Raw genomic sequence first — 27580 nt, 5'->3', positions numbered from 1 at the left:
AAATCAAGTGAGGAACAAATCAAGACCAGACTGACCAGACTCCCTACAGCAGTGTTTTTTCAAGCTGGACCCTAGACAGCACACATTTTTGTTGAATCCATGGTACTGATGTGTTGGGGAGCTGGGAGAGAGCTCCAGCATGTAAAAGCTGAGTTACCAGAGAACCGACTGGGAAACATGAACAGCAAGGCAGCTCATTCAGAGTAATTCCGTCCACAATAATGTTAATCATTTATAATCATCGATAATGTCACTGATTTGCCATTTTATTAGGTCCCTTGTATCTGCACTCATTAGCAGAAAGCCCCAAAAAGCTCAGGAAAAAAAAATGCTTCAGTGATTTTGAATAAAATACTTTAACAAACAGGATAGTTTCAGAATGTGAGCATGAACACAAGCAAAGCATGTATCGAATAGCTCTAGAAGATAACTCTGCCTATCTACCTATCTGACTGAGATGGACAGTCCAGACTTCTCCATCCAAAGCTACAGTTTGTAGCACCTTCTGGAGGATCCCAAGATGTTCCCAGGCCAGCTTTGAGATATAATCTCTCCAGCAGGTCCTGGGTCTGCCCCAGGGTGTCCATCCAGTAGGATGTGCCTCAAACATCCTTCCAAAATTCCCAAATCACCTCAATCACCTCAATCCACTCAAACCAGAGGAGCAGCAGCTCTACGCTGAAATTCTCCCAGATTGTCAAGCTACTCAACCTATAATAAAGCGTAAGCCCAGAAACCCTGAAGAGAAACCTTATATCCAATGCTTGTGACCTTTTTCTTTCAGTCATTACCCCCAGCTTGTGACCGTAGATGAGGACAGGGACATAGACTGTCGGCAAACTGAGCCCCTGTTTCACTTCACAAACTGGTATACTGACCATAACACCGCTGCAGCTGACATGATCCATTTGTCAATCTAACATTCCATCACTTATGAATAAGATCCTAAGGTACTTAAATTCCTTCCCCATGTACAAGGTCTCTCCCTCACCTGCCTGTAGCATCCCATTCATTTCCATGGGAAAATCATGGCCTCAGACATGGAGGGGATGATTTTCATCCCAGCAGTGAAACTTTGTCAAGTTTGTGAGGCCCAGTGCAGAAGGTGCTTAGACCCTTATCTGATGTTACCTCCAGCCCCACCTCCCATACTAGACACGTGCAAGGGCTGTAGCATGAGTATTGTTTTGGTCACCTGGTAATTCAAACACGCTTCAGCGACACATGAAGCCAGCCAAACAGATCATGCTGCATCGCAGGGCAGTGTGACACATGAGCTCACGGATGAGTACAATTGGCTAGTGTTGCTATGATTCACAGAGTATGCTCCTGCCACCCAGAGAACACAGCCGATTTTTCTGTCTTTACTCCCTGCCATGAATGGCCGTGGTGTCATCATAATTTCAACCTGTGAGCTGCCTATAATGCTTTTGTTTAGGGTGAACGCTTTTGTGTTGCACCAATCAGGAGTACTGGTATGAGTATTTTAAGAATCTAGTTGATTGAAAATCATTTGCAAATAAATATTCAGGCAGAGCAGTCACATGTTGTTGAGGGTGGGGTGGGAAGTTCAGTTAGTGAAGGCCCACCATCAACAAACTAATGATTATTAGATTTAATGGAAGATGGAATGAACTGTTATTATAGTTGGCACAGATTTATGTCTTGAGTATCACAGTCATGCTTTAAACACCTCAGTTTATCCATGAATGGTTTGTGCATAAGAAAGTAGGCTTATATTTAAAGATGTAAGGAAAATGATGACTCGACTACATAGAGCTACAGGTGTTAATCCAAAGACACACATGCACAGAGAAAGAGGCCCAACATCACAACCACAACATTTGACTATGGCATGAATTTCCTGGAATACATGCAGAGTTCTTCCACCCAACGTTGACTAATGATAAGAGCCTTTGTTTGTTTGTTTGTTTCACTGGAAAGCTGTTGATACGACATTGCCATAGAAACTCATAAACATTTGTGGTACACAACTTTCTGTCACCATGACCAAAACCCAGCCAGAATCTGGCAAGCTCCTATTCACTTGCATTGTAGAATAGTGTAGTACAAATATTCCAGCGTTTATTTCTACATAAGGAGATTTGAGGAAGCTTCTAAATCTGGTGTTTTTTTCAATTTACAAAGTTTTTAAAGTATCTCTCTAAAGCCATGCATGAGAAACAAAGATGGGAGAGTGAGAAAGAGAGAGAGAGAGAGAGAGAGAGAGAGAGAGGCCACACCCAGCTACTGCTGCTCTCTTATCGGTCCTTGTGCTGATGATGTCATCACAACCGTTCAGTTGGACAGACCTGAGCTTGTCCACCATCACAGTCTCACCATACAGGTGCAACAGTACAGAGCAGAAAGAAGAAAGATGAGCTGTTTTTGGTCATGTGAGTGTACACTCTTTATTCTTCATTCGAAACTAAATCTATACGAAGAAAAGACGTAGCATAACATTAAATTTATCAGCGATATATGAGGATTTTGTTTGTATTACTTTAACAGGGATTGCCATGATTCTACTGACTGCACATGCAACCGTCAGCACTGCTCAATACCGTAAGTTTACTAAATGAATGTATATATATATATACACACACACACACACACACACACACACACACACACACAGACATATGCATTATATGACAATGCCATATATTTATTATTCTTCCTTTAGTTTTAAAGTAGCATTTTTAGCTACTTTTAGGCTTTTACCATATTACCCACTTCCTTTTATGTTTAAATTATTATTATTATTCTTTCATTCATCCTTCATTTACGTTGCTCGTGAAAATGAAGTCACACAAATAATTTTGACTTGTAGCCAGAACAGAAGTGTCCATTACAAGAAACTTTTTAGAGATCATTTGACTAAAACATTCCATTATCCATTAAATCGATTTGAATTTATCATTAGTGAATGATTTATACTATTCCTATCACGACGTTGAAAAATAGGAGTTTTTGAATTTGTTATGAGTTATGAAGTAAGGAATAAAACATTCTGTCGGTGATTGCGTGGATTTTTTATTTATTTATTTTTTTTACGTGGAGCTTTGCTGTTCAAGCGAATGCCCTGTAACTATAGAAACGATACTCTAAAACGATAACCTTCCGACCAACCATGATACAGACTTCATGAGCACTGTGGTGTATGTAAATGTGCTTATCCTTAATCTCAAATACAATATTTATTTTCCACACTTATCATTTAGCTACATTAATAGAACATCTATTTATGTCTTGTCCCTCAGCTTCTTGTCCAAGTTATACAAACAAATCTGAGCCATGGCGGAATGTTGGCTTTTGCTCCACCTTTTGTAATAACACTGACATTAAGCTGAAGGAGGGATGGTACCGCTTCATCGGTATTGGAGGAGACCAGGTGATCTCTTCCTGCGCACGTGCCCAGAATAACACCGCTGGAAACATCACGGATTACAACTTATTCACGTGTAACTCAAACATCAACTACACGGATTATATAACCTGCAGCCAAGGATTCACTGTCTACTACCTCCGCCCCACAAAAAGAACTTATGCTACACGTGAGAAAAACTTTGACTATGCTAATAAAACAAAAACCATCAATGTTTTTGATATTTGTTGTATACTTACTTATTTACTTGTTGTATAGTCTCATCAGTTCATTCTGCACATTTATATATATATATATATATATATATATTTATATATTTATATCACATTAGCATAGTTTGTACAAATTTGTTTACCAGCAGTGTAAATATAAACAAAAGAAATCTGCGCATTTTTACTAAGTTAGCACGTTTTTTGTTCCTTATAGTTATTGCGGTTCGAAATCCCTGAAATCTCTCTATCACTGCTGTAAAATAAACTAATAAAAAAGAAAACAACAACAATATTTTAAGAGTTATACAAACCTAGCTTGAATTACTCTTTTATGGTTATGCACTAACATTATTAAGATTTTAAATTAATATTATTTAGAAACTATGCAAATATGAACAAAAACATCACAGACTGAAATCCCTGAAATCCTTACTTCACTGTTTCAAATAAACAAACAAAACAAAAAAAAAGCACAAATAAAAAATAAATAAATAAATAAATAAATAGATAAATATATCCAATAAACAAATAATTGAATTACAAAAAATTGTAGCAAAGTCCCGCTACAATCAAGATTTCCCGATAACCAAACGTTAGTTCCTCGGACAGGATTTCTGACAAAAATAAAGTCAACAAAATAAACATAATTAGTTGTTGTTTTTCCAACAGCTTTAATATTTTGTAAATCATGCAGAATAAACCCACGTGAATTAAATGACATGATTAAATGAACGGTTGGAGTGTAGGAAGTCTGTCAACACGTTATTTACACGTCTGAACGTCTAGAAACAGCAACAATTAAAGCAAAAAGTGTAAAAGAGTTTGATTTGTTTATCCTCCTGTCGACAGGTCATTCATCCTGCAGCAATTCCTCTTCCTGTGGAGACCATGCTCAGTGCGGTACTGTTTATGGCAGCTGTGTGTGTGAACCTGGCTTAACAGTGTCTACAGACATAATGGGAAACAACACGTATGGATGCTCAGGTACGAGCTCTGCTTTAAAAAACAAATAAAACAACAACTTAACCCCCCCCCCCCCCACCCCCACAGTGACGTCATGCGGTAATGCAGTGCTTTTGGGGATATGTTAGCACACTGTACGAGTAAAATGAGGATGGGGTGCATTACAAAAAGATGACCTTATTCAAACAGCTTTGAGACATTCTAATTCTAATTTATTCATATTAAAATGATCATTTATTCTCTCACTCTTATTTTTTTTTCCAGTTCTTAAAGTGTCACCTGGTTGCCAGGTAAGATTAAACGAAACAGGTGTCAATTTTTGGCTTTATAATATTATTTTTAAAGTGAATTATTAGTATTTAGTCTTTCTTGTTTTTCATATTCAGCGTTGGAAAATCTTGATGTAAATGGATTCAGTAATGCTTTAAATGCTATGCACCTCACATGTTTATTTATTTATTTAATTCTGCATTTTGTTTAACCATCAATACATCATCTGGCCTCGTATTCCAACATTTATTCAAATTCAAATGCATATATATATATATATATATATATATATATATATATATATATATATATATATATATATATATATATATATCGAGACTTGCACTGCAGTACATTTGATTGTTAGTTTCAGAAATATTTAGCTAGCTAGTTTTGATGTGCTACGGCAGTACTTGGCAGGTAGCATGTTATGGGAAAAGCTACGTTTTGAAAAGAAGAAAGAAAACATGGGAGAAAATGCAGTTATATTTGTAGCTAATTGGTAGTTTTATATTTTATCCATATTACATGTATTTTCTCAAAAAAAGCTATGCTAACATTTTAGCAGTGTGGTCGGTTGATATTTGACACGTTTACATTTATGAATAAATGGAAATGATATGGTACTTTAAGTTCATTTTAATAGTGATTTTTTTTTTTTTCTAGACAGCAGCTTGCGCACAGGACTTTCTGAACAACATTGATGCAATTCTAAACAATACAGATGAGCCTCTACCACAGAAGGTAAGATATATTTGTGACGTAATTATCCGATTCTGAATTTCCGGATGATCATTGCATGTGGATATGTGCTCACTGGATGTCTCTCTTGCTTTTGATAGACTGTGGAATTGTATTTGGGCGCAATGATGAATATTACAGCTACCATTACTGGACAAAATTCTACTGACAGCAAGGAGTTAATCGACTATGGAAATAATTTACTGGCTGTCACTGGGAAACTGCTGTCTGCACTAGTGGCACCAACAGACACCAACAGCACGACAAAAATTGCCGTCAACGATATGGGTATGGAACCTGCTTGAAAAATTGCAAAAATTGAAAAACGACTGAATTTAAGTTAGTCTACATAATCTACTAATTACACTGGACTACAATCCCGTTTCTGGATTTTTCCAGAGGCTCAAATATTTTCGGTTGGAATGAACACTACCTTGGTGGAAATCCCCCTGCTCTACGCAAATGGTTCTTCCCTGAATATTGATCTCATTGGGATTTCCCAGAATAACAAAGGTACAGTAGTAATCTTTTTGTATTTACTCTTGTGTCTGACAAATATATGTATATTTATGTATATAATGTATATTTAAGTCAGTGTGCAGAATATCTGCTACTTTATTTTAATATTATAATACAATTATTGATCCTGTTTTCATAGTTCAAACTGAGCAAAAAAAAAGTTTGGCAGATTTGAAATGTTTTCTATAATAATACTTTTCTTCACACTCATGTGAGTATGTTGATCAGTGGGGACAATGGGGCAGTGGTGGCTCAGTGGTTGAAGGCTCTGGTTACTGATCAGAAGGTCAGGAGTTCAAGCCCCAACACTGCCAAGCCCTCAAGCAAGGCCCTTAACCCTAAACTGCTCAGTTGTATAAAATTAGATAAATGCAAGTTGCTCTGGATAAGGGCATCTGCCAAATGCCATAAAATGTAATGTAAATGTAATTTATCTATAAATTACCGAGTAAATTATGTTATTTACAAAAACAAATTCAAAATTGACATACAGATTATATCATAAACTCTAACCACATTTGATTCACAGCATGCAAAATACAAATTTCCAAATTGTGACAGTTGTAGTTTTAATTATTATTATTATTATTATTATTATTATTATTATTATTATTGTTGTTGTTGTTGTTGTTGGTGGTGGTGGTGGTGTTTGTTTGTTTTTCCAGGATCAGCTTCTGCGATCTTTGCGAGCTACGCGAGCATGGGCAGCATATTGAAACCCAACTTCTTCAAGGCCACTACAAACACAACTAAAACCATGATGTCCACTGTGGTGTCAGCAACACTTCCTAAAACTGCCAACACAAATCTCACCAAACCAGTCAGCTTCACCTTCATGCACAGCATTGCAAGTTATTTTGACTTAATCATATCAGATGAGTTTATTTGGTAACGTTATTTGGACAGTCCCCTATTGTACACGCTTCAATACATTGAAAGACCATCAACAACTGCTCATGTGACTGCCATCAACGAGCCATCCACTAAAATTAAACATGTCAATCTTTTACAGTTGTTGTTATTCAGTAGGTAGTCTATGCACTCTCTATAAATCAGAGCTCATCAGCTGGTGGACAAATTTCAGCAGGTTGAACCATAGTAGTCGATAAATACTGTAGTAGAGCTGATAAATGTATGAATAAAGTCATAAATCAGAGACAGGTGGAGACATTAAATCGTCACGTCCAAGTTGGCAGGCAGAATATTGTTGCATATTGTAAAGTTAACTAATTAAAAACAAATTAAATAGCACACTAATCTGTGTGAAAACTGGTCGATTTACGTTATGTGCTCAGCTTCATACCGGCATTGTTTTCAAATTAGATAACAAAAACTGTACTAGCGACACACACTCACCTGAGCCACCAACAATCTGGTACAAATCTACATGCGTTGTATGTGAACGCTCATATAACATTAGTGAGAACAGTGGGTTAATGGTTAAGCATTAAAGGCTAATTGATGTCGTCATTCAATCATGTTATTCACTTAGACACCAGACTTTTGTAAACAACGTAGCTGAACCTACAAAGTTTACTTGATGACCCTGACAAGAATGAGAAGGTTTTTTGTTTGTTTGTTTGATTGTTTGTTTATTTTTACAATATTTGGATAGTACAGCTAATCACTCATAATGTTTAGTAGATCATCTATAAACTATTGATAAATAAGGTGTCATGGTTACTTTTCTTTCATTGGCCAGGCATTAAACAGTGCGGGACAGCTCTCCTGTGTGTACTGGAAGGACACTGAATGGGTTGAAAATGGTTGTAGCATCACAACGAATAGCAGCAACTTCACGGTGTGCTCCTGTACTCACCTGTCTACCTTCGCTCTCATCATGCAGACCAACCCAGACAATGTAAGAGACCAGTAGATTCTGGTATGAGAAATGTAAGGTTTTAACGTCTATTCCTTTTACATGAATGAATATTATTTGTCAATTTTTACATCAAAAGGTTGATGGAATGCAAAACTTGTTATTTTTCATGAAATCACCACCCACTTTTGACCACCCCTTGTGGTCAAAACTGGTATAACATGAAAGAAGCATTTAGCTCCCGCAATTTTTTTTTTTTTTTTTTTAACCAGGCTTCATAAAAGGTCAGGCCTGGTTCATACAGTACTTTTATGTTGATGTGTAATTGAGTTGTGATACAGAGAGGGGGTTTATGGTTTATAAATGTGGAATGTGGAGAGACACGGTGACACTTTTTTAATGCAGCAGCCTTCAGGTGACTGCTGATCCTGTAGGATCACACACTTTACTTTCTCTTTCTTCTAACAGACTCCCAATTAAGTCAAGATGTAGGTGATGTAAATCACAGTAAATAATTATCCCATGCTTGCTAGAACTGTTTATTATTGTGCCCCTTGCCCCCTGGGATAGGCTCCAGTTTCCACGTGACCCAATAAGGATAAGCAGTACAGGAAATGGATGGATGGATGGATGTAAATGCTTTCAGTGAGCAGTGACTTGGTTTATAATTGATCAAACAAATTTACCTTCTATTTTTATTCCTACAGTGAAACATGGAGCTCTGCTTTGTTTTCGCTGATTTTTGTTTGCCTTTTCCTGTAAATTCTGGTGTGGCTCATGCAACACTGTCCCCTAGTGGACACTCTCACATTATTTGCAAATATAAAAACTTCAAACTTTGAGAAAGTCCACACTCAATGTCCTGACATGTTCAGCTCTACATGCTGACAGAAGTATAAATCACCCCTAAGAAGAAAGAAAAGACAGTTCCCACTTGTGGTCAAAGTTGGTATAGCGTTAATTGTTACCGTATGCTTTCAGTTTTGGGTGGAAAAATTGAACGTGCATTATATTTATTTCATACAATCCTTCTTATTCCTTCTTATTAAGGGAATCCAATACATCCATAGTTTACTGTTTAATAAATAAATAAATAAATAAATAAATAAATAAAGTGATCACTGAAATTTTATTTATTTTTTTTGTCAGATGTATTAAAATGTGATGTGTATTTAAGTTGCAGGATGGTGGTGATGATAGTGCCATGGATCTCATTAACACAGTGGCTGTGTCCGTGGGGTTGGTGTTCCTCATCTTGACTATATTGACTCTTGCTGTGTGCCAGCGAGGCCAGAATGTGACCAACACAGCTTTGCTCAATCTGTGTTTAAGCTTGTTTCTTGCGCACCTGTTTTTCCTGCTCACACAACAATACCTGGAGACCGTAAAAAAAACATATCAGGTAAGTGTGATTACTAATATACAGTCATCTGATGTGAGTTTGATGACTTCCTCTCTTTAAATACCCTCACTACGATTAGTGTTTGTCAAGTCAATCTGGACTCTTTAACTACTTCCTGTGTCTTTGGTCTATCATGGTTCTCCTTCACTGACACTTTGGGTTAGTAATGGACTCTCCTGAACTGAATATCCTCCATCTAACTAACACAACAAAAGCATAAGACTATACCCAGTCATAGCAGAAGTTTGTAGTTAATCCTCGAGGGATCGTACAAGGTGGGATATATTTGCCATTGGCCCTATAGACGTACTGTACAGTGCTGTACATAAATTTTCAAGTTTGTAGTGTTACAAACAGTAGCTCAAAATTGGGATTATTTTTCATGAAGGTACACATAATAACCCAGTGTGGGGAAATCAATACAGATTGCAAAATTATCTACAATTCAACACTATTAAAGTTGTGTTTGTGTATGTGTTCACCCTGCTGCTGTGAGCAGTTACCATCAGAAGTTACACAATTAGACAAATTGAGTTGACCTTTGTGCAAATAAAGTGCCATATGATCTCAGTGTAAAACCATCAAAAGGCCAGCAAGATGCTACCATCAAGCTCCTTCGCTGTGAGGATTAGTCACCTTCAGCCTCTTTGTTGTTTCTCTGATTAACCCACTTTTTTACACGCTCAATGACTTTTGGTTGAGAGATTCCTGTAGGCACATCGGTGTCACATCAGTGTCATTTGCTTTCAGATTTTAATAACGGATTTAGCCTACCTCTGAGAGATGTTCAAAGTTAGTGATTTCTAGTGTTTTTAAACCAAAGCCTAATTGATTGATTAGGACAAGACTACTTCAGTCACTCCTTGGACTTCATGATGCTGTTTGTTTGTCTATCGAACTCTGCGTTCGTCCAGGAACAGGTGTATTTATATTGAGATCACGTGACACTTTTATTTGCACATGACTCCGTTTAACTAATCATGTCACTTTTGATACAATCCCAGCTAAAAATAATATTATCCCACTCTCTGTCTTTCTTTCTATCTCTGTGTCTTACCCTATATGCCTCTCTCTCTCTCTCTCTCTCTCTCTCTCTCTTACAGCTGTGTGTAGTGCTGGCTGGTGTCATACATTTCCTCTTTTTATCAGCGTTTGTCTGGATGTTGACTGAGGCGGTTTTGCTCTACATCTTTGTGAAGAACCTATCAAGGATCACTTCAAAGCAGCAAGAGGTGCTTAGCTGGAAATGCATGCTTGTGATCGGATATATCATCCCCCTGTCTGTGGTGGGCGTGACTTCTGGACTGTATCCTGATGCCTACGGTAATGATAGGTAAGAGACTGGTTAAAGCTTTAGCTTTGAACTGTTGTACCATAACATGATCTATTATGATCTGATGACACTATGCACAAAATTGTACTTAATTTAAGAACCCCTGGTTTACCTGTGTGCAGATGCTGGCTTAAGACTAAATTCGTCTGGAGTTTTCTGGGTCCCGTGACTTGCATTCTTGCTGTAAGTCCTAAATACAGATGCATCGAGCTGTAGAGCTGTCAGATGTATTTATAATATCTATTGCTTAACTTACAACTTAACATTTGCAACAACGACCTACTAATATCAGTAAAAGCAAAACAAAGAATTTTTTTTATTTTTTATTTTACTTTATTAATATACAGTATGAATAAGATATACTTGTGGATCATGTTGCAAATATTCAAATTTGGAATTAAAATGTACATCCTTGTCTAATCATTTAGATCTAATCTAATTCATTTCCATCACTCTTACAGATCAACTTGCTTCTTTCTTGTGTGATCACCGTAAATCTCAGGATGGCTTTATCAAAGCTGGATAGAAACGTTTCGCACCTAAAACACACCCGGTAATACACATCACACACCTTAGCTAATTCACCTAACAATATATTTACATATTTACATAAATACTTTCTGTAAATTCTTTCTGATTTTCCTCCTCTCTCTCCATCTCTCTCTCTCTCCATCTCTCTATCTCGTTCTCTCTCTGTAGGACCCTTGTGTTTAAAACCCTGCTCCAGTTCATCATTCTTGGCTGCCCTTGGACCCTGGGCTTCTTCGTTGGGAACAGCCGCTTGATAGATATTGTCTTCCTGTTCTTCAATTCGCAGCAGGGAACCTTCATCTTCTTTGTTCATTGTGTCCTCAACCAAGAGGTGAGAAGTTACTGGTTCATGAGGGAGCAGATAGAGTCGTACCCACTCAGTCGAATTGTAGTGCCGTGCCTCGTAACCCTTAAATATTCTGCTTATTTTTATTATTGTTATTTATATTACTTATTTTATTTACACATATTGAGGTTAACCGCAGTGCTGTTGGATTCTGATTTTTATGGCGGACGCTCCAGATTAAAAAAAAGCAAGTCATCTTTGATACAGTGACGTTTTCTGTAACGAGGTGTTTATTTAACGTTTACGGAAGGAGTCTCCAGTGTCAGCGCTTTGTAACAGTCAGAGGGAAAACTATAAGTTTTCTGACATGCGCGGTACAGAGATGTTTGGTCTTTGTGGAGAGGCTGGTGAAGGAATGAATGTTGATAGCCGAGTGAGAACAGAAGCAAACTTGTCTCACGGATGTTCCACGCCATTAACATGTAACTATACAAGGCTGAAAGTGTACTTTAATCAATGTAGAATTGTAAGTATTGGCAGATTGCTGTGGTGTAAGTGGAAAACAACATGCTGTTATAAGAAAATAATCAACTTCGGGTAGTAACAGTATGCTAACATCTGTAACATTGCACCATCGGTTTGATTTTACTTGATTTTAGATCAGGCAGCAGTACAGGAAGTGGTGGATTGCCCTTCGCCACAGCTCCATGTACAAGTCCATGGCAGAAGACCAGAAGAGTGCTTCATATTCACATTCAAAGTAATATGAAACAACATGAACGTCTTGTTTAAAGAACAGTCAGTGTGTCACATGACCAAGGAATATGAAAGCGAATCTAACCCTAACCCTAACTGTAGCTGTTTTCACTCTTAAATGTACTTTAATCAAGATTTGTATGCAAACAGTCGGTGAATTTCGGCCGTCATATTTCGGCTAACCGTTTCTGTACAAAATACGTAATTACACTGAGAATCTGAAAGGAAATGAATGACGCAGAACACACGATACAGCTATTTGTTTTTATATCCTTTGACTAAATAGCTAGCGGTAACTTCACCCTGTACAACATGTGATACTGGACTACAAAATCATCCGTCTAAGTATCTGAATTCTTACGTAAACCTGAAAAGAACCTAAAATAATCAATTATGATGTTGTGATGTAGGATTTATTCTACAACATCGGTGGTTTGCTGTTAAAGGCCTTTAATTTCACAAGCTTTTGTAAATACGTTCAAATGTTAACGACAAAATTAACCAAGTTTTACCAATGTAAAACGACAAGTTAATTCCACTTTGCCTTTTTGACAAGTATATTTAAAATTTATACTCATACTCATGTTCTTAATGTGGAATATATAATAACGTGATATAATAATGTATCATTTATCATTTTGTGTCTCAGAAGAATAACGTATAATAACCGAAGCTCTTAAGCACATTTGTGACATTATTTTAACTGATCATCTTATTATTTTAAGCAGTTTAAGAGAATGTTTTTTATTTTAACTACACATTTCAGGGTTTTAATTATTACCTGGTATTTCAATATAATAATAATAATAATAATAATAATAATAATAATAATAATAATAATAATAATAATAATAAATAGAAGAGGAAGAAGATGGCACTTCAGCATTTGTTTCATAACTTTTTTGTGTATTTGAAAAAATAATAATTTGCATTTGTAAAATTATATTGTTAAATATATAACATGTTAAAGTAAATACATAAAGACAATCACAAATAATTAAACATTTCTGTTTCTGCATCTTGTTGGTGTTGTTGTGAATTCAATTTTTGTTTTTACAGATGATCTTGAAGAAATGTAATTGAAAGTCATGGAAAAATCACAAAGATTCTGATATAGCTCCTGAGATGCAACATGTGTGTGTCCTTTTTATAATTGTTTTAATAAATCTGGAATTCAAAGCGTTTCAATATTACATTGCAAAAAAAAAAAAAAAAGAAAGAAAAAGAAAAAAAAAGAAAAGAAAAGGAATAGCTTTTTATAAATAATTCGTGTCCTACAAGTTTTTATAGCAAAATGACAAATGCAATTTACTTGAATTATTCAGTGATGACATTTTAAATGATTAGAATGCCTTTATAATATTTCATTAATATTTTGGTCAATTTATAATTACTCACAGGCCATTATTATACAAAGATTATATTATATTATATTATATTATATTGTACTATATTTGAAAGGAAATTCTCTTATATCATGTACCCTCTTATATTATAAACTGCTATCAAATGCCTATGATGAATGTATTCATTTAATTACCTCTTTAAATAAGCTGATCAACTGCTATCCTTGATTATAGCTATATACTTGAAATACACATGTATTTCCGTGTCAACATGACACAGGACTTATTTTGTATTTTGACTATGTGCTGTGTGTTTTGTTTAAATCTGTCTGACACCTGGACCAGTAGAAACTGTCCACGCACTGCTGTTATCAAAGTATATAAATACTCTTGGTTTGCATGAATAAAGTGGGATGTCTATTTGAGCATGCATGTGTCCGTGTGTGTTCACTTAGGCTTCCCAGATCGATCTGAAGCTCTCTGAGGAGAACCACACTTTCTAAGCACAGAACTAAAAGTTAATAGAAGTAATGGTAGAACAGGTTGAAAGGGCTGACGGAGATCTGAAGACATAAATATTTACATTGTGATAAATGAAAATCTAACAATATTATACCTTATTATACTATATTGCATTATATTATATCATGTTATATTATATAAAGGTTGTGAAGTTCAAGCATGTGGCATTATATTTTATAAATAAGGCATTAATTCTAGCCCATCATTAGAGCTTTAAAGGTTACTGATGTAAATGTAAAAGTAAATCTAATGCATTATAAGTGCCTGCAAGTATAAGTGCCTGAATTACTAGAAATGCCTAGAATTTCTCTCTAGGTATATAGTTATGCTTTTTGGAATGAACTTAAATGGCATTATCTAATTTATCACAGATGATAATTGTTCTTAGACTAACTTACGAGTCAAAAAACAAAGGTTTCTACACAGAACCGTTATTCATTTAGGTTTTATGAAGACTCATTTTCAAAATCAGTGTAATCAAACACCAAATTACAAACTAATATTTAAAAAAACCACAACCACACAGCTGTTTATTTATGTTAATTATATGGTTCTGTGTCACCAATAGCATAGTCAAATACTGTAACATTTTGATATATATATATATATATATATATATATATATATATATATATTTATATATATATATTTATATATATATATATGCTGATCATAATGAAAACACAGTATGTTTTAATGTATTTAAACAGATCAAAACTGACTACTCGAGTCATTCAGGTATAAATATAAATTAATTATTAATTAAATATAAATTATATATATATATATATATATATATATATATATATATATATATTAGAGGGAAATATTCCATAATTAGTCTATATACAGTGGGGCTTTTCTATATTTCTGCATTAATATGACCTAAAACATATTCAGACCTAAATGCAGACCACACAAACCTATTTAAATAAAAATGAGACAGAATATTATACGCTGTCATTTATTTACTGAGGAAAATAATCCAATATTACATATAATACCCTCTCAGCTCCAGGGGCGCTGTGAGTCTGCCTCTGCCCTCTGACCCCAGCTTCCTGACATGCTGGTAAATGCAAAGAAAAGAATTTCACTGTATATGTGATCAATAAAGACTCATTATTAAAATGTGCTTCAGTGCTTATTCAGTTCTTCCAGAGTAATAGTTGTGAGAGGGTAAAGAGTTAATAGATAGATCCTTTAATAGATCTGTGCTCTGACTATAACTGAAAATGTAAATCCACACTTGATGTCATCACTGAGGCCACATTTACACGAATGTATTTTAGCATAAAAGAATAAGGAAATGGTGCAGTCTGTTGCAAAAGAGCACTTTTGAGCAGAGGAGATCATTCAAGCATGAAGCTGCAGAGGAAATGCTAACTTTAACAGGAAAATGCAAATAACTTCATCACAGTCGAAAAAGCAGCTCTGAAACTTTCTGCTTCAGTGCTAAAGGTGCTAATCTTTCTCTGCTTCAGCGCTAATGGCAACAATAATCTTTTAAGAGTATGTTTAATATTTTGAGCGTGTTTATTTTGAGATTTAATTTTGCATGGGTAGGGGGAAAAAAATTCTGGTGTGTTTTCTCTCTTCCTTTGTCTGAGCATTTTCTCCTTTTCAGAAGACGTGACTACTTCAGCAAAAAGAGGAAGCAAAATTGTGTGTTTATGCAAAACAACAACATCTTAACCCTCAAACACACTTTCTCTCACGCTTTGTTTTATTCCCTATTTAGCTGTTGGACTTGGAGGGTCGAGTACGCGCGGTAAGAAAAAAACAGTTGAATGTATTTTATATGTAATTTACCGTTAGTCTACGTCACTCATTATATCTATATTTTCTGAACGTAGACAGGCTCAGTGTTCATTTTATTTCAATGTACGTGCCATTTCTTTTGCTAACTTTGCTACACTTAACTATCAGTGCTGGGAAATATGGAGAAATAATATCAATATCGTTATAAATCATGTCTGATATATTATGGTGGTGATTGTAAAAAATGCACCTTTCTGATTTCTGCCACCCCATACACACACACACACACACACACACACACACACACACACACACACACACACACAATTTTCAGTGTTAAATTATTTCTCAAATATTTTATGTTATAAATGGATAGAACTGTTTGGGTTTTTGTTTTTGTTTTTTTGCTGACAGTTTATTATAAATCTGTTTATATTGTGACACATATCGTATACCTTTAAATTTCTTCAAGTCCTATGATATTATTGAGATATTTGTTCTGCTATGGGAGTAATTTTGTCTTGTATAGTTTAATATTTTCCTGCTTTAATACACACACATCTGCTTTGTTAATTATTTAATGAGTTGAATCAGGTGTGTTGGGAAAAGGGAAAAAATTAACAGTAGTATAGAGCAGCTACTATCAATAATATACTATCAATAATCACCGCTGTTTGTCCCACTAATATTTGCTTAACTTCATGCACAACAAAACATTTTACTTAATTATTCTTATTAATAACTTTTTTTTAATTTACCGATTTCTTTACCTTAACTGCTAGCACTGTGTCTTTTTTTGGTTTAGAGGTCCAAAGTTCTAAATGTGTGTGTAAGAAGTATCGGTATGCATAAGGAAATCAACATTTATCACACATGCACATACGTTGATCAATCCTAGACTTTGTAAACTGCTCTGATTGTGCACAACCATATTCATTTGCATAATTAACCATCCCCAAATCACCATATACAGTAAACCACTTCCCCTTTAAAAGCCTAGTTACCTGCTCATGGGACTGCTTGCTGTGGAGAATGTCAAAAGGTCTAAGAAGACAAACTTTCCGACTGTTGCACACAGAATTGACTCACTGATGTTCTGCACAATGAAAGAATTATGAGTTCCACCTGGACCACGTTCAGGAAACTCACCTGTGCATCACCACTTACCTGTACAGTAACGGAGTCATGGCCGTTTATGTTCACATACGTGAATTTCTAAGAACTGGGCAATTGTATGACTACATGTGTGCAATTCAGGTGTGGCTCATATCAATGGGCTAGCAGGGCTAAGCCCCCAAGGTAACAATAAATAAATAAATACATATAAGGTTTTGTTTTTTTGGCAACCATATTGTCTTATTTGCAGTTAAAATGTTTTAAAGAGGGTTATTTTGGATTTTATTTTTTTAAACCGAGCACAATAGCGCCACTAGCGGTCATAAGAAAAACACACAGAACTATATGAAGTGATACTGTGGGTTAACCGTAAGCGCTGTAGATTCACACAGCCAATCAGTGACAGTCTTGGCAGGTAAATACACAGAGTGACACGCCCACTACATTTGAGCTTTATTAGAGATAGTATATTTCAGTTTCAATGACGTGTTTTAGACTGAATGTGAACAAAGTGGATTATTTACTCTATTGGCATTACATTTACAGTGTTTTACAAAAACAATTTACAGATGATGATGATGATTATTGTTGTTGTTGTTGTTGTTGTTATTATAATTATTATTATTATTATTATTATTATTATTATTATTATTATTATTATTATTATTATTTTATCAAGAGACATCAGTAGCCTATATAATATACTGGTCAACCCTAATAGTTTAACTGTTGAGTTATTGATAGATTTTAGCCCTGCCATTTAATATCACTACTAGCTGCCACTGGTGCATCAGACACTTTTTATTTATGAGACAATTGGCTGCCAATATTGCTGTTAACACTTATTTATATCTACACTACACAATAGTTTGCAGTCCATGTCCTGTGTATGTATTGTCCTTGCGATGGTGTTAAAATCCTTCATTATTGTTGGGGTTTTTTTTCCGCTACAATGTTTGGAAAAGTAAAGCACTGCAGCGTGACTGATATGAATACATATGTTTTGTTGGCCTCTCTAAAAGTAGGGTGAGTTGCTGAGATTCCTTCACAAGCTGGGCAGCTATGCATCTAAATCACTCTTATGATGCACCTTCTGTATGGTTTTACTTTACATTTCATCTGTCACCTGCATCGTGTCCACCAAAGTCAGTAGTTCCTCTGTCCGTTATGCTGATGTGATTAAGTGGGATCGAGCCGGTCATAATCAGTTTAGAGTAATTACACTTTCCTACCACTAGGGGTTCTTGTCAGGAGTAGTTCGAAATGTACTGTACAGACATCCTCATGCACAAGAATAACGTACACATGCAAGGTGTAAAATGATGATAGTTTAAAGACCCCTGGTTTGTACAATATGCATGACTCCTGTATTCTATTTAACACGTGTTTGGAAAATCTCTCCTTCAAATATCAGATTCTGATATGTAAATTATGACAATTCAATTAATATGCAAATTAGTGCACAACAGTTAGTGAATTCATCAGTGAATTCATGCACAGGTTTTCATGCTTGTAGTATTACAGAGAAACTGGAAAGTGTAAACTCCTCTGTCATGAAGATGTTGGAAAACTTAAAGTTAAAGCTTTACCTCTGAAAGTTACGAAGCGCTGACACTGGAGACTCCTTCCATAAATAAACCTCTCCTCATGTATCATTTTGTCTAAAGAAAGTCAGTTTAACCATTTAGTAGCTTCTATTGTGATTTTGTTACTTGGTGTAATGTTATTTTATGATTTTATTTGCATCTAGAATCTTTACTGGAGAATGATGCCTTTTAAAACGACTTCTCTGCTTTGTCTGATCTTTCTCCTCATGATCACGGGTGAGTCAAACGTTTACTTTATCACAGTCGCACACACTGGACACAATAAAAACACATTTAACCACCAATATTTGAACAATGTCTGAACAATTTCTCAAAAGTCCAATCAGTGGACATCAGGGGGTTTTTTTTTTAGTTTTTTTTTTTATTTTATTTTATTGTTGCTATATTAAAAACTCACTTACTGCTGTATTCAGATCTGATGCCTTAAGTCTAAACGTTATGTCAGTATTCACACAGGGAAAAGTTCCATGTATTTGGGTGAAGCAGCTGGTTAAATGGATTGTCAGGGCTCCCTATTCAATTTCACATGTTCAGTAGTGTGTAGACCACGACTTTAAACACTCACTTTTAAACCTTAAAATAATCAGTGATAGAAAATACTAACCAAAGAAGGAGATAGAATGTTGTCTTTGCTGTCAAATATATGATATCACATTAAAGCAGGAGAGAATTTTAAAATGAAAATACATTAAAAAAAAAAAAAAAAAAAAAAACACTAACACAATCGTATAATAATGAGAAAACGGCATTGAAATAAAACTAATAAGAGTCTAGTATATTGCCAATATTGTTGTGTGAATAGTCCTAATTGTAATTATCACATAAATCAATGCAAATTTGTTAATATTTACATTATGCTCCACACTCATTATTCAGCAACACATAAAATACTGAGCATTTGACTAAGATATCCTCTAAGGTCTGAGAAAATAAAAATAAAACTTTTGGTGGACTTAAAAAAGTATTATATTCTTAATTAATTAATAGTGTTATATTGATGTATTTAATATTGGCCCTGAATGGCATTCTGTAGTGTGTTTGAGTGTATTTAAAGCTAAAGCATACATTTCAGCATGATATATTGTGGTTATAATACACTGTCAGACAGTGGTGCTAAGTTCAAGGTAAGAATCACGAGTAACTACTGTAATTTCTACATTTATAAAGGACCTAAATTTGTGAAATAGACAAAAGGTATTTTATATGCCTGTGAAAACTTGAATTCCAGGATACAGAAATACTGTGGTTACTAAACGGTGTCTGTCAGTGACACTGGACTTAAAATATAAAATAGTGTGAATAGTGGATCATGATGCAGATGCACAGTTTGAATATTAATTCCACATTACGAGTCCTGAATTCAGAACACACCGCTATGTCCAGATCCTGCACACAATTTTCTTCCAGTGGTAAAGAATTGTTTTTATTTCTCCAACCCGGAGTTCCAGAGGAGAGAAGTGAAGCTGTAAGATAACTCAGTGTTTTATGGGGCTCAGGATAATGACCTCTAATCACCTCTTTCATGTGTCATGTTTCAGGAGCTCTTGGGAATAAATGGAGTGTGACATACAGCGAAACAAATCTCTGTGCTTTAAATGGATCTACAGTGTTTATGAAGGTTATGTACACACACCCAACATATCTTACAGTGAAGAACAGGTTTTGGTTAATAAACGCAGTTCAGGGTAAAGAACCGACTGATCTGCGTAATGAATCAGGTTACTTAGACAGAGTGGAGTATTTAGGAGATGAACAGAAACAGTTCTCCCTCAGACTGAGTGAGGTGAAGAAATCAGATGAACAGAAGTACTGGTTCAGAATCACAACAAATGAAGAAAGAGAAAGATACCAGGGTGAACCTGGAGTTACACTCACTGTTACAGGTAAATAAAATCATCTTATTTTTTATGTACATTTGCCCCAAAAAGTATTTGGACAATTAAGCCACATTTACAATTTTATGACATTTCTTTTTCTTCAATAAATTTCACACTTAGTATTTTCACTGCATTAGAAAATAACATCAAATCAAATGGCATTTATTTTAAAGATGCCACAAGTACACTTTTCAAGCAAGACACGTTCCAAAAACTATGTTTAGAAATATTAAAATAATAGATATACTGTTCATAATTAGACAAAAAGTATGTGGACACTCAACAGTAGCTTCATTCAAGTTCACAGTTACAGTGGTATAGTGTTTGTATACTGTAGTTTCATCCTTTGATTTGATTTGCAGAACGTCTTGACAATGTCTGCGCCTGAAATTAAGCAGTTCATGTAACTGTTGTGGTGGATTTCTTTTCTAAGTTTTAACCAATAAAACTATTAGTTCCTCCACAATAGAGCCTGAACAGTGCGTTCGTTTCTTCTTCATTGCATCATCCATGGATGCTCTATAGAGTTTAGGTCAGGGATCTGGGAAGTGTTCTTTAAAAAGGCTGCTGGTGCTTCAGATCCTCATCCTGCTGAAATATCCACTTCTATATCTTTAACAGTTTCTTTGCTGATTTCTGCAAATTCATAATGCCAACAATGAACACAAACTCACCAACACCAGTGTAGGTTCCCTTAATGCAGTTTGGTTGGAAATCTTCTCCTGGCTTTCTCCACACAAACACTCTACCATCAGATCCATCCAAGTTCCATTAGGATTCGTCTGAAAAATAAGACGGTTCTCAGAGGCTGCTGTCTTTCTGTGCATGTTCTTTGTGAATTTCACTCTTGCTTTCTTATTCTTGAGGCTGATTAATGGTTTCTGTTGCATTTTTCTCTCTCTTTATTCATTCTCATTGATGCTGTTTTGAGTAGTTGGTGCACTAAGTTGTGTCTGAACCATTGAGATCTGAAGCAATCCTTGCTGCTGTTTCACATCTGCTTTTCTTGATTTTACTCAGATTTATCCTGTCCAGTTTGCTGGTGGTATTTTTGGGTCTGCCTGTATGTTGTCTGGTTTCACTCATAAGTCCTTCCTCTTTGAGCTTAAAGCTGATCCAAGCAAATTTATAGTGGATGTACAGTATGTAGTCAGTTACCTTTAATTTCATAAACACGCCCCTAGCAGAGTAACACCGTGCGGTTCATCATATTACTATGAGGAACTCATTTCATTATATGGATTGTTTGTGACAACCAGAATAATATTAAGTGTCTAAATACTTTTATTTTGTATCTATTATTTTTAAATTTGTAAACATATCTGTTTTTGGGAAACTTTGTTCTTGAAAATTGTGCTTGTGATTTTCGTTCATTAAAATAAATGGCATTTGGTTTGAAATGTTGTTTTCTAATGCAGTGAAATTGCTTATATTTTTGTAAGTGGGGCTTCAGTATTCAAGTACTTATTCCGGCCACTGTATATCCCTCAGGTCATAACCTCTCTTCACACACAGGAGTGTCAGAGTTTTATTCTAGATTAATTAATGTTCTTACTGAAATAGGTTTCAGAGGTTTGTACCTGATTAATGAGAGTCTCTGAAACATTCATACTGGATTATGGCAATGTATACCAAGTGTTGTCTCAGATTGATCTGATAAAATAGCGACTATTCTCCAGAGTTGAGAAGGTTATTAACACTGAATATAAAACTGAAATGATTATCATTAGATAGAAAAACACTTTGAGAGACCAGAGTTTAACAGTAGATTCTTTACTGTCTTCAGGACAGCTTTCCTGATTGAATGTTTCTCTCGGTGTGTAAGATCTTCAGGTGATCGCTCCTGCAGAAGTGACAGAGGGACAATCAGTCGTTCTGATCTGTAAAACCAACTGCAGTCTGACTGATCCAACATTCATCTGGTACAAAAACAGACGTGATTTAACCACAAACACCCCCAAGAGCAATGAACTCCACCTGCAGCCGGTCAGCAGTGAGGATGCAGGCAGTTATAGCTGTGCTGTAAGAGGATATGAACATCTCCCCTCTCCTGATCAAACCCTCAGAGTCAGATGTGAGCTTTATTTACCTTCTTATATATATTTTATAACTCCATAGTTAAAAAAAAAAAAAAACACATTGATGTAAATATATAAATAAAATAAGAAGTAAGGAAGGGGCAAATTTATTTCAATGACTGACTGATTCATAAAAGTAAAAAATAAAATAAAATAAAATAACAGACAAGGTGATCAGAGTTGAATGGCTTTACCATAAGCTGAAGAGCTAGCTTATTTGCTTATTTAATTTATCAGGTCTTTCATCAGATCCATACAATGTTTTTTCCACCATCCCTCAATATCCTCTGCCTTTGTATTCATCTAACGCTTCTGAGGGGGTGAGAAGTTTGGTGCGGGTGGTGGTTATCTGCCTCAGCTGAAGATTGGTGGTTAGATATTGGAGACCTGTCCGATCCCCATGACTAAGAGGCTGTTGGCTTTAGTCACACCATTCGTGCTGTGCACTTACCCATGTGTTCACCACAGCAGTCAGGAGGAGCTAGATGTTAGGGTTGCTGGGAGAGGGCATGCATTGATGATTTACCTTTAACTAGTAGGAGATGTGCAGTTCTGCTGGAGTAGCAGCTGCTGACCACATTGTTGTGTCCACGTGGAGGGTGCAGTATACACCGATCAACCATAACATTAAAACTACTGACTGACAGGTGAAGTGAATAACATTGATTATGTTGTTACAATTGCACCTTGTAAGGGGTGGGATATACTAAGTGAGCAGTCAGTTCTCGAAGTTGATGTGCTGTAAGCAGGAAAAATGGGCAAGCGTGAGGATCTGAGCGGCTTCGACAAGGGCCAAATTGTGATGGCTCAATGACTGGGTCAGAGCATCTCCAAAATGGCAGGTCTTTTGAGGGTGTTCCCGGTATGCAGTGGTTAGTACCTAGCAAAAGGGGTCCAAGGAAGGACAACCGGTGAACCAGCAAGAGGGTCATGGTCACCAAAGGCTCACTGATGCACGTGGGGAGCGAAGGGTCATGCTTGATAAGGTCCCGTAAGGTCCAGATCATAGAGCACCCCAGACAGTTCCCAGAACAAATGATCCTTTGGACGCAATGTGTCTTCTGACTACATGTAAAAATTAGAAATAAAATAGCATAACCCCCTCCACCATCTCTATCCTATACCTTTGATAGAAGCCACACATAATGTTGAAAATAAGTGGTGAGAAGTGCTGAAAATAGTTAAAAATCTTCAAGTACTGATGGAAGATAGTAAAGGAAAAAAACATTGAGTATGGTCATAAACTGCTCTCCTCCCTCGTATAATGGAACTCTCTAGATTCTCCAAAGAATGTCTCAGTGTCCATCAGCTCCTCTGGTGAAATAGTGGAGGGCAGTTCAGTGACTCTGACCTGCAGCAGTGATGCTAACCCACCTGTGGAGAACTACACCTGGTTTAAGGGCACGACATCAGTAGGAAAAGAAAAGACCTACAACATCTCCAAGATCAGATCTGAGGACAGTGGAGAGTACAAGTGCAAGTGCAGTAATGAAGTCGGACATCAGGACTCCATCAGTGTAACTCTGAATGTTCTGTGTAAGTTAAAGCTGAAGATCTCCTCACAGTTAATAAAATAAAAAAAAAACTATCATAGAAACAAGTTTCAGTTTCCTACCCATTTTAGATCCTCCAAAGAACGTCTCAGTGTCCCTCAGCTCCTCTGGTGAAATAATGGAGGGCAGTTCAGTGACTCTGACCTGCAGCAGTGATGCTAACCCACCTGTGGAGAACTACACCTGGTTTAGGGTGAATGAATCATCACCTGTAGGATCTGGACAGAGTTACGGAGCACTACAGAGTGGACAGTACTACTGCGAGGCTCAGAATAAACAAGGCTCTGAGAGATCAGCTGCAGTGTCCGTCACTTTAAACAGTAAGAGCGATGATGTAAATCTATAAATCAGAATCACACTGATAAATATTTAACACTGATTCATTATCACATCATCGTCCACACAGGGTTTCAGAGCTTAGGTGTGTACGCAGGTGTTGGGGCTGTTGTGTTTGTGTGTGTTTGTCTCATCATCACCTTCCTGTTTATCAGGTAAGAACATACAAGTTTGTTTGTTTTTGTTTACCACATTGAGTCAGATTTTTTTTTACAGAATTGTCTGTTGTTTCACTGTATGTGTCTGTGTGTGAACAGTTTACTAGTAAACATTCCTATTTTAACTGCATGAGTTTATGCATGTTTAGTGTTTACTGGGACAGCACTAATGTATTTAACATATTTCCTTCAATGTTGATTATTTCTTAAATGTTTTTTTCAACAGGAAAAATAAAAGAATTGTGTCAACAGTTAACCAAAGTTTAAAACAGGTAAATAAATGTACAGATAATTGTTGAGTTGTGTATTTATATTGCTATTTAAACACTACACTGTGTTGCTCTTATAGTAAAATAATCAGTTACTGTTACCACATTGACGTTTATTATTTTCTGGTAACAGTATGTCCCCAAGTGTTTTATTCCACATATACCAATTTACCAACAATTAAATTTTAATAAAGATCATGTCAAACTAATCTATCCATTTACAGTACATGTAATGTTGTAAAAATAAATAAATAAATAAATAATTTCTTATTCTCTCTTGCATTAGTTCACCACTAGCCTCTTCATGCTAAGATATTTAATTCAGCAAAGCATTCTCACAGACTCATCTCTCCTGAAGACTTTCCTGTGTCTGAAATCTTTACCTCTGACTGTAGCAAAGCCCTGATACTGCATAACGGATTAGAACGAGTGCATTTATGACCTTCTGACCAATCACAATCCAGAATTCAACAGTGCTGCAGTATAAAGTTAGATATCCTGCATGTTCACTCCTCTGTCTCAGTGATGTCATGTTCTCCCACCTCAGGAAAATCTTTACGCCAATGTAGCAGTGACAAATCCTATCAACTCTGTATCTGATTCAGCTTCGGCCAATCAGGATGAAGTTCTGTATGCCAGCATTGTACACCAGAGTGCCGGTGACCCCTGGAATGCTGAGAGTTCTGCTGTGAAAGCTTCTGCCTCTGAGGATGAGGAGGTTCAGTACTCTAGTGTCAGATTCACTCGCAGTGGTGCTGACTACAGGTGAGAGGAGCACGTCTGTTTCCTCCACTCTAACAGAACTGGAAATGATCTTCTGCTGGATCTTACTGTGATCATTTACTCTCTTTCTGTAGGCCTTCCAATGATGAGGATCCCACTGTGATCTACAGCAGAGTGAAATAAACAACATATAGCCATTTATTCAACACCACCACAACTTCCACCTGGCCATAGTGGAACGCTTCTAGAAACTTTGATGGATAATTTGTAAATGAAGCTGGGTTTACACGGTGTGATTTCGGCAGTGCTTTAAGAGCGCTCATACTGCCAGACCAGTGGCACTTAATCATCTGCTGGTGAGCGTGTCGCATTATGTGTTGCAAGACCACCGATCTCAGCTCACAACCAAACAGTTCTTTTACAGTGTGTAAGTTTTTTCTGTGTCAGCAAAATCAGGCTGAATATCATACAGTGTAAAGCCATCTTTAAACCTTCTGATGTCTTCTGGACACTTGCTGGATAAAAAAACACAAGATCTCAAATCATGACAAGTTTAAACAACACAACTGGAGAATACTGGACAAGAGAAAATATTTATCAGGGTTAAACTGTTAGCTGCCATTCACAGTTTAGATATATAAAGGTGACTCATTATAAACTCTGCACCCTAGCTCAGAATCCAGGTTAAAGACCATTAAAATTCCAGAGAGGAGCTTTAATCCAAATAGCTTTCTTCTAAAGCATGAATATTCAATAAAATATTGTAAAGGTCCAATTTAATAAAATTCCTTCTGGTCTGTAAAAGCCACCAACATGACGGAATGGTGGCAACTGTTACCTGCAACATACTATATGATGATAATTGTTTTTGTTGAGTTCATTTCACTCAGTCATGTGGAAAGAACTACATACATTTATTGAGAGTTCTGCTTATGAAATTTTCATTGTCTAATACATTCATACAGTATTAAATAAAAACGTGTTTTGTTATGAATTGCAAAGTTTTTCCTGTCACATCATCCTAAACGTATACTGATGAAATATTCAGCATTACAGTATTTTATTCAGTATTTAATTGAATTATCTTCACTCGTGGTTTATTTTAGCTATACTGTTCTCTGTAATTGCAGTGTTTGTGCTTTCAGTGTCAAGTGTGTTTATCTTGAACAATCTTCTCCACACTACACACTCACACCTGTGTGATGTAGGAGACACACACTTCTGAGTGATGAACGGAGGAATTAAAAATAGGACTGAAATGTGAGATTAATAGGTGCTTCTCATTTCTTATTCATACAACCTTGTTTGCTTTCCTTGCTTCCTTTCCTTGCTTCTTAGCTCCACCCCTTTAGGATGTGAGAGAAGGATGCAAGGATGAGATGCGAGGAGAGAGGAATCAAAGTAAGCCGAATGGACTCAAGCGTCACATCAAAGCGACGTCAATTAATGATGGCTGTGCTCAGCCGGGGGACCTCACAGCGCTTCAGCGATCTGCCGTTATGTTGTTGGAGTTTGGTTAATAACAACATTCTTAATAAAGCAAAATGCACTGATAGTATGGGAAATATCTGGGTTATATAATGTGACAAATTTTAAAGTCAGGAAAGAAGGACAACAGAGGCAGGCTTAACACTCCGGTTCTTTATTGCGTTCTTTCCGAGATCACTGTTCTGTTTGCAATTTTTGACACAAAATTTGACACTCTTCCTTGCTCTTGGCGTCTCTCTCTCTCTCGGCACGTGCCTTTCCCTTTTTTATCCTCGCCTCACTGCAACAGAGAATATCCATTAGTAAACATTCCCCACAGGTGTGCACTCCTTAACTCTTGACTTCTCCTGCTCCGCTCTCCATTCACAAATCAGCGCTCGTCCACGCCCCCGCCTCCACAAAACCCCACCGCCCGACTCAGGCCTGCCGTCTGGGCCAAAATAAATGGGAGAGAGAAGTTAGAAGCATGCAGAAGTGGTCCGCCACACTTTGCCGCTTTTACCTGCATGATATGCCTGTTGGTATGGCT

General features: G+C 36.3%; 3 protein-coding genes across 3 annotated transcripts in view; all 3 read left to right on the top strand.

Annotated features, from left to right (window-relative positions):
- The first annotated feature begins 1988 nt into the window (after positions 1-1988).
- On the top strand, positions 1989-14304 carry LOC128602279 (adhesion G protein-coupled receptor E3-like). Its single transcript, XM_053615974.1, has 17 exons — positions 1989-2396; positions 2512-2565; positions 3264-3557; positions 4450-4584; positions 4828-4853; positions 5500-5577; positions 5676-5862; positions 5974-6087; positions 6759-6940; positions 7796-7954; positions 9090-9314; positions 10418-10647; positions 10770-10830; positions 11109-11200; positions 11347-11509; positions 12124-12224; positions 13280-14304. Exons 1-17 carry the CDS (start codon positions 2177-2179, stop codon positions 13281-13283), a joined length of 2325 nt encoding a protein of 774 aa, XP_053471949.1. The 5' UTR covers positions 1989-2176; the 3' UTR covers positions 13284-14304.
- A 3915-nt stretch (positions 14305-18219) lies between these two features.
- Positions 18220-27580, top strand: part of LOC128601839 (titin) — a 29550-nt gene continuing 20189 nt past the window's right edge. The window contains exon 1 of the mRNA XM_053615234.1: positions 18220-18785. Within this exon, the coding sequence (XP_053471209.1) occupies positions 18728-18785 (58 nt within the window). The 5' untranslated portion in view covers positions 18220-18727. The remainder of the gene's footprint in view (positions 18786-27580) is intronic.
- On the top strand, positions 20028-26557 carry LOC128601684 (B-cell receptor CD22-like). Its single transcript, XM_053614959.1, has 8 exons — positions 20028-20452; positions 22272-22520; positions 23803-24060; positions 24149-24397; positions 24484-24568; positions 24798-24843; positions 25388-25605; positions 25698-26557. Exons 1-8 carry the CDS (start codon positions 20092-20094, stop codon positions 25744-25746), a joined length of 1515 nt encoding a protein of 504 aa, XP_053470934.1. The 5' UTR covers positions 20028-20091; the 3' UTR covers positions 25747-26557.

This window comes from Ictalurus furcatus, chromosome 26 (genome assembly GCF_023375685.1).
Source record: "Ictalurus furcatus strain D&B chromosome 26, Billie_1.0, whole genome shotgun sequence".
Lineage (NCBI taxonomy): Eukaryota > Metazoa > Chordata > Actinopteri > Siluriformes > Ictaluridae > Ictalurus > Ictalurus furcatus.
Note: the sequence above shows the minus strand (reverse complement) of the source record. Positions and strands in the feature narration are given on the sequence as shown.